This window comes from Marmota marmota, unplaced genomic scaffold, assembly GCF_001458135.2.
Source record: "Marmota marmota marmota unplaced genomic scaffold, marMar, whole genome shotgun sequence".
Taxonomy (NCBI): domain Eukaryota; kingdom Metazoa; phylum Chordata; class Mammalia; order Rodentia; family Sciuridae; genus Marmota; species Marmota marmota.
Genome location: NW_026000249.1, coordinates 74995 through 89372, shown reverse-complemented (window position 1 = coordinate 89372; position 14378 = coordinate 74995). Strand labels below are relative to the sequence as shown.

The 14378-nt window shown below is 37.8% G+C and overlaps 1 protein-coding gene across 2 annotated transcripts in view; it reads left to right on the top strand.

The window, feature by feature from the left end:
- Positions 1-14378, top strand: part of LOC107144117 (eukaryotic translation initiation factor 1A, X-chromosomal-like) — a 63322-nt gene that overhangs the window by 36487 nt on the left and 12457 nt on the right. The window contains exons 5-6 of one of the 2 annotated variants that reach the window (XM_015487954.2): positions 8108-8233; positions 8465-13078. In XM_015487954.2, the coding sequence (XP_015343440.2) occupies positions 8108-8221 (114 nt within the window). In that variant the 3' untranslated portion in view covers positions 8222-8233; positions 8465-13078. Of the gene's footprint in view, positions 1-8107; positions 8234-8464; positions 13079-14378 lie in introns of those variants that run through there. The other variant, XM_048796320.1, reaches the window with a different exon arrangement.

Here is a 14378-nt window from a genome sequence, read left to right as displayed (position 1 = left end):
CCAATTTAATACTATTTTGTCCTCTGAGCTTCAAGTTAAGTTTTTATGTTCCTAATATCACACGAATGAGAGTCTCCTTTGGATTTAGTTTCCCTTCATCTAAAACACTAGCGGTACTTTCATGTTACTCAGTGAATAGCAGTGCTTTCTTCTTATTGCTGTGTAGTCTATTTATTACTTTCCTTTTTCTGTTTATTAACTTTTCATTCCTTTAGACTCTCTCTTCATATTTTCCTATATATTATGAGATCTATATAACAGTATTCAGAACACACACTTATGTAGTTACATTACATAGACACCTTAATTCTTTGAGTGTTGTACACTTACAGTAGATATGTAATACCTGGTTGATTTTTTTCTTTGACATCAGAAGCTATTGAAGATTGAAATGAAGGTATTACAAATGCCTGTTGGAACAAAGCATTGCCTCAAACCCATTTTCAGGTATACATGAAGTGCAAATCACTTCCTTAATATTACAATGCTATTATTTGCTCTTTTTACTATGCTGACATTTGCACAAAGATACAAAAACATTTCCAGGCTTCCAACAAAATGTGGATCGAGACAGTAGTGCTAAAGTGTCATTATATACTTTATTAAATAAAGATAATAAAATAGATGGAAGCAAGTATTTCATTTAAGAATTAAAAAATGTAAAAAAGTAAACAATAAAAAGTGATTGAAAATAAAGGAGGGTGCATGGGGGTAGACACCTCTAATCCTAGCCATGCAGAAGGCTGAGGCAGGACCACTGAAAATCAAGGAAAATGTTGGCCCGTCATTTAGAAGACCCCATCTCAAAATTTAAAAAAAAATATAAAAAGGGTGGAAGATGCAGCTCACTGGTTGAGTACTTGCCTAGAAAGCATGAGGCCCTAGATAAGTAATTGAATAAGTAAAGGAAGGAAGGATAGGAGAGAGGGATTGGGAAAAAGGAAAATGTTCCTGACATACAAACAGAACACTTTGTGAAGACTGGAGTTATATTGCCACAAGCCAAGGAAATACCAAGGCTAGAAGAAAGCCTCTTACAACAGATCCTTCTCTACACATTCAGAAAGAGGCACTGCCAACACCTCAATTTTGGACTTTTGATCTACAGAACTAAATATAACATATTTTTATCTTTTGAGACATCCATTGCATGGTCTTTGTTATGAAAACCCAAAGTAAACTAACATACACACAACTTTGATGCACAACATTGGCCAACATTTGATTCTGCTGTTCCACACCCCAAACATCACCATTCAGTTCTTCAAGCATGGCATTATCTAAAGGGACTCTTTGCTGTCTAACTTGATAATATATTTTGCTTCTTCATGGACACAGCCTTGTTTATTTTAGTTGATTTTTAAAATTAATCTATTTTCTATACCAGAGATTATGTTGTGGGTGGCCAGCATTCCAGCTTGTTCTGTTCACTGCTCATGTCACAATAAGTAAAACAAGAAAAAAACAAAACCAAAGTTACAAGAATAAGAAGAGTAAGGTTAAACTGGGAATGCAGATTTTTCTGCATAGACAGAACAGTTATGCATGTAGATTACTTTATTTCCTTCCTTCCTCTCTCTTCCCTGCTTCCTCTTTCTTTTTTTCTCTTACTCTTTTTTTGTGTGCTGGGTATACACTGGTCAGAAAAACTTGGGGTACACGAAGGAGAGAGAAATCCATACAAAAATATTTTCTAACATGCTAGACTTGTAACATGAACATAGACATGGATGTGAGCTATTTTTGCCTTCTGTGAATGAGATGGTTCTGATGATATATCTTGTCTGTAAGCTGTGAAAAAAATGTGAAAATGGTCAGTTCTAAGCCTTGCTCTGCCATTCTTCCTCAAAGAAATGAGAATTGAATAATCAAGCAGATAAAATACAACAGAGCAGGAGTGGCCACATTGAGTTTGGGCAGAGAAAATAGACTGGAAGACAATCCCTGCCATAAAAGAAAAAGAAAACAGTATAACCACCAATGTTTACATTAAATTGAAGAACTCAATAATTTAACTTATATCTCATGGAAGTAAAATTACAACATCAGTATTCCAAGGTTGTTGGAAGGAGGAAAAAAATATATACTGACGCACAAATAGGCACAGCAACATGTTTTTGCTAAAGGACGTGAAGCTACGCATTTTAAAAATTTAGTTCAGAGGGTAAAATTTTGGTACGAGTCCTTTAGCACTTTGTTTTATTTTAGTGATTAAAAAAAAAAGAATTGCAAAGATATCCCTCATTTCAGCCGGTTGTATTTTAGTACTGGAATATTGACTTTGCACTTTTGAGATTCTTTTGTGAAAGGTATGAGGATAAATTAAGTAATTGAAAATATCAAGAGCTTCAAGTGTGAGAAAAAGAGAAACATTTTAGTCTCTTAAGTTTTGCCTCATCCTTGCTTCCTTTTCTCTATGGAATTTTCTTCTTGAAAAGATGATTTTCTCAGCTATTCTATGCACTGAAATGTCGGGCTCAGACTAAAGTCAACCAATAGGTTTAGATGTCACAGCCACAATCCCATGAGCTTTAATATTTCTTCCTTTCAATGTTTTGCTTAGTGGGGAGACTTAGCTTTGACAACCAGGATATGGGTGCCCTAAGTTTTCCAGTTCAACAATGAATACCAGGTACATAGGCAATGCAGGAACAATACTGATGGTTAAAAAAAAAATGACAATTGAACAGATAATCCCAATCTGGGAGCACTGAATAAGACAACTAGCCTGGGTTCCTTTAAAATATAAACAGTGAAGGACTTATAGGATAAAGAAGTCTAAAAAAATGATTTACTGGAGGTTGTAGTGCAGCTCTGTAATTGCAATGACCCAGAAACCTGAAACAGAAGAATGGTGAGTTTAAGGACAGCTGGGAAACTGAGGGTGACCCTGACTCAAACTAAAAGATTATTTGGGGGATGCAGCTGAGTTTGTTGTTCAGTGGTGAAGCAATTCCAGGAGAGACAGAGAGAGAGAGAGAGAGAGAGATTGAGATTTTCTTAAATAAATAGGGCTGGGGAAGTATTTCAGTGGTAGAAATGTCGGGCTCAGACTAAAGTCAACCTTAGATGTGGAAAACTGGGTAAAATATGTTTTTTCCTTAGCATCTCTGACGTGAGGGCAAATGCTGGGTATACACTGATCAGAAAAACTTGGGGTACATGAAGGAGAGAGAAATCTATATGAAAATCTTTCTAACATGCTAGTTTAAGGTTATTTGGACACCTCTAGGTGTCATACAAAGTTTTACATAGCTAAACTATAGCCGAGGTTCATATGCACGAGGGGCTGACAGATGCAGTCCAAAGAGTGGCAACATCACTCACTACTCATCATCAAGAACCCAGAAGACCATCTGGCAACCTCTTACCTTTACTAGAAGAGGCTAACGTGTTTGGTGTCTCTAATGAAGATACAGATGCAGACAAAATTAAAAATGAGTACTATATATCAATGATGTATTAGCTGAAAGAGAAATTAGGGAAACTATCCCATTCAAAATAGCCTCAAAAACAAACCAACAAAAACAAACACACAAACAAAAACCCTTGCAAATCAATCTATGAAAACCAGAGAACACTAAAGGAAAATATTGAAGAAGACCTTAGAAGATAGAAAGACCTCTTAGGCTCTTGGATATACAGAATCGATATTGTCAAAATGTCCATACTACCAAAAGGACTATACAGATTTCATGTAATTCCTATTGAAATTGCAATTTCTATTTCTTCATAGAAATAGAAACAGCAGTCATGAAATTCATTTGGATGGAGGCCCAGAACAGCTAAAGCAATCCTCATCAGGAAAAGTGAAGCAGGAGGCATCAGAATATCAGAACTACAGAGCTATAGTAGCAAACCAACATGGTACTGGCCCCCAAACAGGCCAACAGAACAGAATAGAAGATATAGAATCATACTAACAAATATCAGTTATCTCATGCTAGACAAAGGAGCCATAAACATATATTTTTAAAAAAGACAGCCTCTTTAATAAATGGAGCTGGGAAAACTGGAAATCCTTACGCAGTAGAATGAAATTAAACCCCCGTCTTGCACCCTGTGCAAAACTCAAAATGGATTAAGAACCTACTTATTAGACCAGAGATCCTGTGCTTACCAGAAAAAAAATGTAGGCTCACTTCTGTATAATGTTGGCTTAGGAACTGACCCCCCACCAATAAGACTTGTAAAGTGAAAGAAGTAAAACCCAAATTCATAATTGGGATAGTGTCAAACTAAAAAGCTTCTTCACAGCAAAAGAAACAGTAAAAAGAGAGCCTTCAGAACAGGAGAAAATCTTAGCCATCTGCTCTTCAGATACAGCATTTATCTCCAGGATCTACAAAGAACTCAAAAAACTAAGACCACAAAAACAAACAACCCAGTTAGCAAATGGTCAAAAGAACTGAAGAGGCACTTCACAGAAGAAATACAAATGGCCAAGAAATACATGAAAAAAAAAATGTTCAACATCTCTTGCAATTATGGAAATGCAAATTAAAACACTGAGATACCAACTTACTTGAGTCCAAATGGCAATTACCAAGAATACCAGTGAAAATAAATGCTGGCAAGGATGTGGGGGAAAAGGTTCATTGTGGTGGGAATGAAAATTGGTGCAAAGCCTACAGAGATTCCTATGGAAACTTTTAATGGACTCAGTCATCCCACTGCTCAGTTTATACCCAAAGGATTTAAAATCAGCATACTACAGTGACACAACCACATCAATGTTTATAGCAGCTCATTTAAGATTTCCAAATATTTTAGATTTTGGGAAAATCTAGTTAAACTATGGAACCAACCTAGATGCCCTTCAACAGATGAATGGACTAAGAAAATGTGGTATAGATACATAACGGAACATTATTCAGCCATAAAGAAGAATAAAGTTATGTCACTTGCCAATAAATGGATGGAACTAGAGACTACCATGCTAAGTCAATCTCTAAAAACCAAGGACCGAATGTCTTCTTTGATATGTAGATATTGACACAAAATAAGGGGGAAGGAAGAAAAAATAGAAGTTCATTGTGTTAGACAAATAAGGGAAGGGAAGAGGGGATAGGAATAGGAAAGACATAAAATGAATTGGTCATAACTTTTCTATGTTCATATATGAATACACAACCAGTGAAACTCCATAACATGTACAATCACAAAAATGGGATCCTAATAAGTTATACTCCATGTATGTATAATATGTCAAAATACACTCTACTATCATATATACCTAAAAGAACATTTTTTTAAGTATGCTAGCCAAATATGGTGCTGCAAGCCTGTAATTCCAGTTGCTCAGGAGGCCGAGGCAGGAGGAAGGCAAGTTCAAAGCCAGCCTCAGCAATTTAGTGAGGCCCTAACCAACTCAGTGAGACCCTGTCTCTAAATAAAAATACAAGGAAGGAGTGGGGATGTGGTTCAATGGTTTAGTGACCCTGAATTCAATCCCCAGGAGATCAACAAAAGTCAACTATGGTCCAGGCATGATAATGCCTGCCTGTAATCCCAGCAGCTCTGGAGGCTGAGGTGGGAGGATCTCAAGTTCAAGGCAGCCTCAGCAACAGGAAGGTGCTAAGCAACTCACTGAGCTTCTCTCTCTAAATAAAATACAAAACAGGGCTGGGGTGGGGCTCAGTGGTCAAGGGCCCCTGAGTTCAATCCCTGGTACCAAAAAACAAAACAAACAAACAGAAAAAACTAAAGTATGCTAACATCTAATACACTAGATTTTGAGAAAGTTATATCCTTTTGTATCATCATGGTTCATGTGTACAGTCAGTGCTTGTGGTGGGGAATTATCTATCTATATACGTGTGTGTGTGTATGTGTGTGTGTGTTTATTTTTAAATGTTTTTTTCTTTTTAACGTGTACCTTTCATTTTTATTTTATTTTTAAAGTTGTAGATGGATATAATACCTTTATTTCAGTTTTGTTTTGCTTTTTATGTGGTGCCAGGGATCAAACCCAGTGCCTCACCATGGTGGGCAAGCACTCTATTTCTGAGCCAAAACCCTGGCCAATATAATATATTTTAATAGCCAGTTTTCATACATCGTTAATGATTCACACCTCATCTTTAGCTCTTGAAAATACATTTGTTCCATATCTTCATTGACATTTTTTTATTTTGTCTCTGAGATGTGATTTTTTAAAATTTCTCTTATTTCCAAAGATGGTGATTTTTATACTTATTGATGAAATATGTATGTTTTGTTCAGTATTATTTCCATTCTCTTGCCTTCTTTCTTATTGGGGCTCCCTATATGTTCCTTTCTATAAAAAGTGTTTTGAGCCAGGCATGGATTTGTCATCCTAGTGGCTCGGGAGGCTGAGGCAGGATGACGGTGAGTTCAAAGCCAGCCTCAGCAATGATAAGGCGCTAAGCAACCCTGCCTCTAAATAAAACACAAAATAGGGCTGGGAATGTGGCTCAAGGTTGAATGCCCTGAGTTCAATCTCCAGTACCAAAAAAAAAAAAAAAAAGTGTTTTGCTATATATGATGTAATTAGTTTCCCCCAATCTGTCACTTCATTTTATATCTTTAATGGTACCATTTGATGAATACAAACTTTATTACAATATTTTCCTGATTTTTAATAAAAATACTGTTTTGCATTTAAAAAAAGAAATGAGCAACAGGAAGAAAGAAAAATGAGAGTAGATGGGAAAAAAATAGGATAAAAGACGAAAAAAACTTACACATGTCAAATTTGAAAAAGTCAGTAACCTTACCAGGCCCTAAACAATCCACACTGTGTTGTTCATCATGATGAAAGGCCCTGGGTAGAAGATGGGACCAGCAGCCATCCTGAAACACCAGGTATGGGACCCCTCTTGTACAGAGTACTTCTTTAATACTTTTTTCCCCTTGAAAAGATTCACCATTATTAACCAGACCTTTCCATAACTATCATAGGGAAGGCAGTGCATGTAGGCCACAAGGCTGAATAGGACATTCCTAGAAAGTATCCTTAAAAAACGGTACCTTACTCACACATCTGACAGCTTAAGAAACAACAACCTGCCTACCCCTAAAAGGTCAGAGAGCCATAGAACTTTAGCAGAGGTAACATTTGTGCAGAAATAGATAAAAACAGGTCACATGTCCAGAAATCTAGACAAGAAACATTTCTAGATTGTACCCCCCAAAAAACAAACAAACCAGGACAAGGAATGAAGATTTTGATTCCTAGGAATTCAGGAAAAGACCAAATATCCCCTCAAGTTAGTTACTAAATGACTCCTATAGAGACACTCAGAGCTGTCTACTGTCTGGCTATACAGAACATTTCACATTTATGCCTGTTAGAAACCTCTGGCACTTTTTGCATCTTTTTTTTTTTTTTAAATCAGAAATCAGGGAATCAGGCTCAGGGGCAACCTCTAAATAAAACACAAAATAGGGCTGAGGATGTGGCTCAAGGGTCGAGTGCGTTGAGTTCAATTCCCAGTACCAAAAAAAAAAAGGGTTTTGCTAATGTGAGGTGATTTGTTTCTCCCAATCTGTCATTTCATTTTGTATTTTTAATGGTACCATTTGATGAATATAAATTTTATTATACTGAGCCAGCCCTATTTTGTATTTTATTTGTAGACAGGGTGTCGCTGAGTTGCTTGGTGCCCTGCTGTTGCCAAGGCTGGTTTTTAAACTCTCGATCCTTCTATCTCAGACTCCAGAGCCTCTGGGAGGTATGCACCACAGCGCCTGGCCATTTTCTGCATCTTGTTCTGATGAACTTTCTTCTTCTCTACTCTGGTTTCTTCTCTGTCTCAGAAGGCCAAGTCTTAACGGCTTCAATCAGTCTTCACTTTCTCGCAGACAAATATAGGCACTACCAAAGACAGGCACTACATACCTCTTTCTTGTCAGACCCTTGCTTTTTCTGAAACATGTATTTCTGGGTGGGTAGAAGTCCTCTTCTAACACTTCCTCCTCTTGATGGCCTCTACAGGTTGTACTGTCAAATCAATAAGAAAAAAACAGAAGGCAAAAAGCAGCCTTCTTTACCTTCTTTAAAACAACTTACAGTTAGATACATTTAAGTACTTATGCAACATAACGAACTATAATTTAACTTTTCTTTTACTTAACTCTACAGGTTTGGTCATCCCATGTGCCCTGGGCCCAGGAAGCATCAAGAGTAAAGGAGACCTCCAAAGTGTGGCAGCCTGGTCTTCTTTTACTGGAGTTCTTTCAGTTCTGCAAAAGTTAAGGAATGTAGCAGGTATATCTCTCAGGAGTGCTTGTATAAATTTGTAAAAAATCTCCCCCTTCACAGCAGCCCAACAGACCTTTTGGGCATATAAACCATCTAACATCTCTAGGGGTTCAGTCCCTTATCTCTTTCTGATCTCTTAGAATAGGCTTTTGCTTTTCACCTTCTTTAAAACTGGTTCCTAATGCGCTGTCCCACCTCCTTTTCTCCTACCTGTTTTCCCCTAATCCTCACCTCCAGATTTTAAACAGTGAACAATATACTCCATCAAGAGAGGGAAGATTCTTGTGACTGTTAACTTTTGCAACAATTTCATATGGGGTATATCCCAGGGGTCTGTAATAGTGCCTGAAGAGCATTAAGCTCGGAGGAATGGTTGTTAATTATGGATCAGAGAGCAGAGTTCAAAGTCAAGAGCAAGCCAGGAGTGCAAGCACATACTGTAATCCACCTGTAATCAAGAAGCTGAAGCAAGAGGATAGCAAGTTCAAATCCAGTCTCAACAACTTAACAAGACTCTGTGTCAAAATAAAACATAAAAGATCTGGAGATGAGGCTCAGAGGTTAAAGGTACAATTCCAAATCCCTGGGGTGTGTGTGTGTGTGTGTGTGTATCTCCATCCACAGTGAAAGACATGTAGGGGGCCATTTGACCCACGGTTTCTAAAGAAGATATCCTATCTTTTTTGTTAAGGTACTTTATGAAAGAATACAGGTAGACAAGTTCTGTGCACATTTCTGCTTACTGTAATCCAGATGAATGCTGCAGCCCGCCTGCAAAGAACAAGCAAATAGCCCCTACCACACAGCAAACACTGTAGCTCTGAGCCATTTTCTTATGACCAAGGAGTAAATATAGTCATACTCACATACACACCCAGGTAGTTTGTCGACCATGCTTCAGTGCTCTAACTTGCTTTAAGTACCTCTTGGGGTGGTGGCCTAGAAACAACACCAAACTCTCACAGAATTTTAGCTCCATTGGGTTGAGAGACTTGAGTTCAATTCCCAGTACCGGAAAAAAAAAAAAAAAAAGGGTTTTATCTCATCTGACATTAAAAAAAAATATATGCTAGTATTTGCTAACTACTGATTCTGAGGAGAAAGCCCATTTTGAAAGAAGGAAAAAAATAGACCCCGCAAAATTTCCAAACTATGGAAGCCCTCACATCATTCTTTATTGTCCTTACTGAGTTTAAAGGTGTCAAGATAAGCCAACTGGAGGAAAAGCCAGTCCCTGGCTGCATAGTCAAGAATGATCTCTCTTCTGAGGCAGACTCCAGAACTATTTATTGTGATGCTAAGAGCAAGTCTGGGGGAACACCAGCTCAGACTTCAGGGCAGCATTCTTCTCCTACCTCTGCCCACCAGATTCGGCTTCATTGAGTAAAACAGGAAAACTTCCTTTCTGCCAAAAATGGAAGTCCCCAATAAGGAAGGACAACAAGAGTGGAATAATGAGTCTTGGGGACACAGATGGAGCTTCACTAAATGTGCCCTACAACCACAAGATGCCAAGAATGCAAAGGAATCTTCCTTTCCAGAGAAATTCTGCTCTGCGATCCTGATCCAGAGGAAGTTAGAGGAAGGAGAGTTGTAGTTTTGGGATTCCACCTCTGAAACTTTATGTCTTCTAGTAGAAATGCACTAGAATCCACTGCCCGCCTTGTAGTTGTTGTCTTTCTCTCACTTCAAGATTCTTCCTTATGCTTGACATGTGAAAGATTTCCAGGAACACACATCCCAAAAGTTGCTTACTCAAAGAGAAAATTGCACATTCACTCATGATAAATATAAAAATAGCATACATATTTTGTCGATCATTCTTTTTTTTTTTTTTTAACTTACTGGAGGTAAAGGAGATAGAAGAAGAGAGGGAGAGGGAGAGAGAAAGACTTAGATGATGCTTTCAAGGTTTATTTAAGTTCTGTTGTGTGTCAATACTTCTTCTTATGCCTAAATCACTCTGTATTATTTTGTTAAAAATGTTTTTCTTCCTTTATAAGTTCATATGACATTTATGAGATTAACGGTTAACCAATATAAAGTGTGTGGCTTCGTACCATCAACTAATGTACAATTACCTTGAGCATATTTTTCATGTGCTTCTTGTCTGTTTGAGCATCTTAAAATTACACATCAAGCATAAGGAAGTCTGTGACCCTCCCCCTCATTTGTTTATGGGCTATTGAATAGTGCTGGAAAAGTAGGAGTTTGATTTAAACAGTGAATTTGTTCTCTAAGACCTCGAATAGACAGTTTTCACCCCACTCTATCACTGTTTGATTCATTTTGACAACCACAGAAAAATTTATTTTTTATAATATATATATATTGTTTTCGTATATATGTATATATTTTTGTATGTGTATTTTTCTTTTCTCTTCTTTCCCTCCCTTTTTCCGTTTCTTTCTTGCTTTCCTTCTTTTGCAGCTCTGCTAGCAGAACCCAGTGCACAATAAAACAAGTGTCTACCACAGAGTTACACCTCACCCCCAAAATAAAATATTTATCTAAATAGGATCAACTGCTGACTTCCTGTATTTCAATTCTGTCCATTTTGTGCCACAGGTTATCTCTTTTTCTCTTTGAGCAGCAGACAATTTTAAGCTTTCTGCTTTTCATTAGTCTATCCTTTTCATCAGTCTTTTCATCAGGTATTCATTGTTCTTTTAATGGCAGGAGTACTTTGGGGATTGTTAAACTCATACAATGTGAAGACCTTCCCCCTGAAAGACAGAGATCAAATTACAAGTACAAAATTATATGAAGTATAAACAATGAAAATAGAAAAAAGGAAAAATAATAATATATCTTTTCATAATCTGGGGCAGCCAGGTGTGCCTATAATCTCAGTGATGAAAGTGTGAAGGAGGAGGAGCACAAGTTCAAGGCCAACATCAAAACTTATTAAGACCCTGTCTCAAAGGAAAAAAACATAAAAAGGGTGGGAAAGTGACTTAGTGGTTATGTGACCCTTGGTTCAATCCCCAGCATCAAAATCAAATAAACATAAAAACAAAAACCAGGGAGATGTGTACATCTGGTGTTTATATGATTCTGAGTATATGAATTGCACTTGCTGTTACAAAATCTGACATTTCTGTTCTTGGAAAATTTCTTTCCCTGCTGTGGTTCCTACATTTAGCTCCATGTACCTACCCACTGCCAAGCTCTCAGGCCCTAACTCCAGCCATTTGCATTTCAATACATCCAGAGACATCACAATGCAGGCAGTAAGGCTTTTGATATCTACACTTATTTCTTTTATCCTGAAAGCATGCTTGAGGTTTCTGGGAACAGGGATGTATTCATCTTACTAATGACAGTAGCCATACCTGTTCCCCTTGTCACAACTCTTGCCTTTCCTGGGATGAAGTGATGAGAGGCAGACCCATGTCATCTCATTCATATGTCTGTGCTGTATATGGAAATTTGATTCATTTGACTCATATATACATTTACACTGTGTTCTGCATCTCCTTGGAGAGAGAAAAAAAAAAAAAAAAAACCTTAATCTTCCATCTAAATAGTTTCTCCTCAAGTATTATTTCCCAGGAGAAGAGAAGAGAGGCATCTCAGAATTTAAATCCTCTGGAATGTTTTCATCGTCCCAAGCTTCACCCACTTTCTGAAGTATAACCACATACCTCCATGGAAGTAGATTACAGAGAGCCATACATTGAGGCATCTTTTAGTTTCAAGACTTGTGTTTTCAACAGTTATTAGTAAAACTTCTTCAAAGTGCTCTAATCCTGCAAGAAACCCAAGTTGGATCCAGATTCCTACAATACGATATCCCTCGTCTGATTTACTATCTCAGCACTAATTTGTTGTTGTTGTTGAGAACTTAGGGCACTTGACCACTAAGCCACATCCCAGCCCTATTTTGTATTTTATTTAGAGACAAGATCTCACTGAGTTACTTAGCGCATCCCTGTTGCTGAGGCTGCCTTTGAACTCACAATGCTTCTGCCTCAGTCTCCTGAGCTGCTGAGATTTTCGATGTGTGCCCCCATGCACAGCTTATCTCAGCACTTCCACTTGTCTTTCCCAATGGAAGGGTGAGACATTTCAAAGAACTTTTGAAGCCACCCACCAGACAGCAGTTTCCCACTCCTCATTAGGCTGAGGTGAGAAGATTGCTTGAGCCCTGGATTTTGAAGAACATAGGGAGAACCTTATCTCAAAGAGAAAAAACAGACAGAAAATATAATGAAACCAAGAAATTTCTCAAGTCTGAAAATGTCAGCATTTCACCGTTATTTTTGAATGTTTTTTTGCTTTGTCATGGGAATCTTGGCTGGAAATTGCTTTCCCTCAAAATTGCAAAAGCTGTTTCATTGATTGAGCTGCTATTGAGAAGTCCTAGCACTTCCAATAGTGCCAGTGATTTCGGTCCCAAGTCTCTGCCCATGCTTCTAGCATTTTCTCTGTATTCCACATGAAGAAATACTTTGAGGAACTCTGTTTCATCTTGTTGGGCCTGGTCATGAGAAGAATCTTTTTGAATATATGAACTCATGTTCCATTCAGGACATTTTTTGATAACTCTTTCCTTCCAATCTTCTTCTCTGTTTTTGGTTTTCTTCTTTTTTCTTAAGTAAGTTTGCCTGTTGGTTTGAACTTCTATCATCTCAAGTCTTTTATCATATTAAAAGTGAAACACACATTAAAAGATGTTCCTGATTTGATGAGACATGTATCCATGAATATTCTTGTAGGTTATATGTAATGTAGTATGGGTGTGCCATAAATTTCCACATTCTTTGCTGCATTTGGGAGATAAAGGTAAAATGTGATTGACACACTTACCATTCCTGGTGAATATTTAGGTTCTTTCTATCATTCCCTGTTTTTTTTTTTCCCCAAAACAAACAAACAAAAACTCCTTAAGCTTGTATAAGTCTGTGTATACTTTTTACTGGTTCCTGTAGGGGTTCTGTGTTTGGGACTGGGGTCCTGGATGACTTCATGGCTGTGGCATGCTTGGTGCCTGGGAAAGTTTCTGTGCAAAGGCATAGGATGCCCGGTTGCTATGGTAATGCCCTCCATTATAGAGTCTTATCAGCTTGGGCCTTAATCTTAGGCACAAAACTCCTAGGAACACAGGAACTTGCTTACTTGATACAGTGTTTCACCAAGCTCCAGTGCCCTTGGAGCTGCCCGCCTAACCTTAACTTCAGACAATGGACCTTCTTGAGAACTGCACAAAGCTCTTAGCATTGCACATTGTAACTATGAAATGTAACTGCAGAATAAGCAACCTTACTGCTACTCTAAACAATAATGTGGTTATTGGTACTAATGACCTAATGTGACCTATTATTATAAATAAACGTGGCCACTTGGACAAAGATCCACTCTACCACCTTCCCTGCCTCTGCACCTTGTCTCTGTCTACTCTTTATTATTATTATTATTATTTTACTTATTTTTTTTATTGGTTGCTCCAAACATTACAAAGCTCTTGACATATCATATTTCATACATTAGATTCAAGTGGGTTATGAACTTCCATTTTTACCCCAAATACAGATTGCAGAATCACATCGGTTACACATCCACATTTTTACATAATGCCCTATTAGTTACTGTTGTATTCTGCTACCTTTCCTATCCTCTACTATCGCCCCTCCCCTCCCCTCCCATCTTCTCTCTCTACCCCATCTACTGTAATTCATTTCTCTCCTTGTTTATTTTCCCATTCCCCTCACAACCTCTTATATGTAATTTTGTATAACAATGAGGGTCTCCCTCCATTACCATGCAATTTCCCTTTTCTCTCCCTTTCCCTCCCACCTCAAGTATCTGTTTAATGTTAATCCTTTCTTCCTGCTCCTCCTCCCTGCTCTGTTCTTAGTTGCTCTCATTATATCAAAGAAGACATTTGGTATTTGTTTTTTAGGGATTGGCTAGCTTCACTAAGCATAATCTGCTCTAGTGCCATCCACTTCCCTGCAAAATCCATGATTTTGTCATTTTTTAGTGCTGCGTAATACTCCATGGTGTATAAATGCCACATTTTTTTTTTATCCATTCATCTATTGAAGGGCATCTGGGTTGGTTCCACAGTCTAGCAATTGTGAATTGTGCTGCTATGAACATCGATGTGGCAGTATCCCTGTAGTACGCTCTTTTAAGGTCTTCAGGG